The sequence below is a fragment of the Apis dorsata genome, unplaced genomic scaffold, assembly GCF_000469605.1.
Source record: "Apis dorsata unplaced genomic scaffold, Apis dorsata 1.3 scaffold_200, whole genome shotgun sequence".
NCBI lineage: Eukaryota > Metazoa > Arthropoda > Insecta > Hymenoptera > Apidae > Apis > Apis dorsata.
In genome coordinates this window covers 35,202-37,413 of record NW_006263484.1, presented here as the reverse complement: position 1 = coordinate 37,413, position 2,212 = coordinate 35,202, and the positions used below count along the sequence as shown (strand labels likewise).

At 33.1% G+C, this 2,212-nt stretch overlaps 1 protein-coding gene across 16 annotated transcripts in view; it reads right to left on the bottom strand.

The window, feature by feature from the left end:
• LOC102675687 (regulator of G-protein signaling 11) overlaps positions 1-2,212 on the bottom strand; it is an 18,702-nt gene that overhangs the window by 5,906 nt on the left and 10,584 nt on the right. For 9 of the 16 annotated variants that reach the window (XM_006614912.2, XM_006614913.2, XM_031510100.1 and 6 more), the window contains 3 exons: positions 1,048-1,164; positions 887-958; positions 140-340 (listed from right to left, as the gene is read on the bottom strand). In XM_006614912.2, coding sequence (XP_006614975.1) covers positions 140-340; positions 887-958; positions 1,048-1,164 — 390 coding nt within the window. The remainder of the gene's footprint in view (positions 1-139; positions 341-886; positions 959-1,047; positions 1,165-2,212) is intronic. The other 7 variants (XM_006614914.2, XM_031510101.1, XM_031510102.1 and 4 more) reach the window with 1 other exon arrangement.

Here is a 2,212-nt window from a genome sequence, read left to right as displayed (position 1 = left end):
TATATATATATATATATATATATAATTGTATGTTGAATTTGAAATAAAATATCATTAAAAGAAACGGTTAAAGAAAAAAGTTGGACTAGAACTAGAGAAAATAAAAGAAACGACAAGAAAGAAAAAAAAGTTTGTTTACCTCGCGCTGCAGATCGGTTAAAGTGCGTTTACGCGATGGAGGACGTGAAAGTCCAGGATGAAAACGCGTAGGTACGGGTGTTACTTCGAGGCTACTTAGACAACCAGGTGGTGGCCTGTAAACTCTCCAAAATGCTCGCTCTTGAGAATCGCTTACTATTTTATCCCCTTTTTTTCGCTCCTTCGATAAGCGTACCTGAACCCACAAAATTGACAACATTTCAAGGAGTCACACGTTCAAATATGTAACGTTTCAATTACTCATAAAAGGAAAATTACTCCTAACTCCTAGACGACCATTTTTCTTTTTCTATGCACGTATACATATTCTGTAGCAAATTCTTTCTAAATACATATTTTTATTTTTACCTTATTTTTGCATTACATCCGAACATACAGCGATCCATACCAATATTTTTTTTTAATCGATCATTCGATCACGATACCATCGATCACGATATATACAATAGATGAGAGGGAAGAGGGAGTGATCTTTGCAATTTTATCTTACAGGAGATGACAATTCCACGTTTCGTACGTGATTATGAGATTGATTAAATTCACGCGTCGACGAATGGATAAATTTTGAAATTTTTCGAAAAAAAGAAAAGTCGAAATATTTTCTTCGATTCTTCGAAAATAATTATTTTGCCGTTGCAAATATGCTTCGATGCGATTTCGATCATCTAGGAATTAATGGATCGCTATGAAACGCGTTATATTCTCTCAAAACTGATCGATCATTCACCTGTTCTTCAGCTTGAAGTTGTATCATATCCCACTTGTTCTGCAAGTTCCTACGTAGACTGTTTAAAGCTTCCTATGAGAATAAATCAAATATTTGCCGAAGCTATATAAAATACGTTCGATCGATTATCCATTAGAGTAAAATCATGAAAATTTACATACAATTTCGTAATCTTCAAGAGCATGTCGTTGCTTGTTTCTTAAAGTTCTCTTAGCCAGATAAATAGCATATTCCATGTTATCAGGGATTTTATGTTGCCATGGCCAATAACATGGTGTCTGTTCGTTAAATAAAAAATATGATATATTAATAATTTGGAAAATAATTATATATGAAACGTACTTCAACATTGTTCAACACCTAAGATAGATATACTATTTATAACGTTATATATTTTTTAACCTTAACCAAGATATTTCGTTAATACTGATTAATTAATAATCGATAACGTTCGACGATTTGAAATTCGAGCATTGTACGATTGTACGTAGTAACGGACAGTTGGGCTCGTTACGCATCGTTGACCAGTGACCGGTGGCAATAAAGCGATGAAAAAACCGAGAGAAAAACGTCGACGATCGAAATTCGACCGATAATTTTAATCGCGGAGACCAACGAATACATCGAGGAGATTATCGTAATTAAGGAATAAAAAAAGGAAAGAAAATGTTCATCTTGAAATTTTCGAGACGTCAATTTTCAAAATAAATAAAAACAAAAAAAAAAAACTCGTTTTATCGATATCCTAGTGTCTGCGTAAAATTCACATATATTTTATACGAATATACGTGCATTCGATTCGAAACATTCGTTCCTCGCGTTGCTATAAACTTTATCTGATCTGCTTACAACCGACTCACATGTTCATGATGCGTAACGGATCTTAACGTTTATTTTTCTTAATCCGATTACGAAAATAATTATCCAATAGATAAGTGGATAAAATGGATGGATGGATGGGTGCATGGATGGATGGATAGGTGGATGGATGGATGGTTGGATGGATGGATGATAGATAAATAAATAGATAGATCGACAGATAGATAGATAGATAGATAGATGATAGATAGGTAGATAAGTAGGTAGATAGGTAGATAAATAGATAGATAGATAGAAATTGAAACAATAATCGTTTAAGCAAACGAAATGTGGTATTTCGCGATGGTTCAAGATTATCTATTCGAACGCTACAATCCAATTTTCGGAATATACGGTTTGTTAACGCGTGCTACGAAACGCGATAAAATATCACGTAAGTTCTTACCGATATTTAAATTAATTTTTCGATTAAAAAAACGGTAAAAATAATATTTATAATATTTCGCT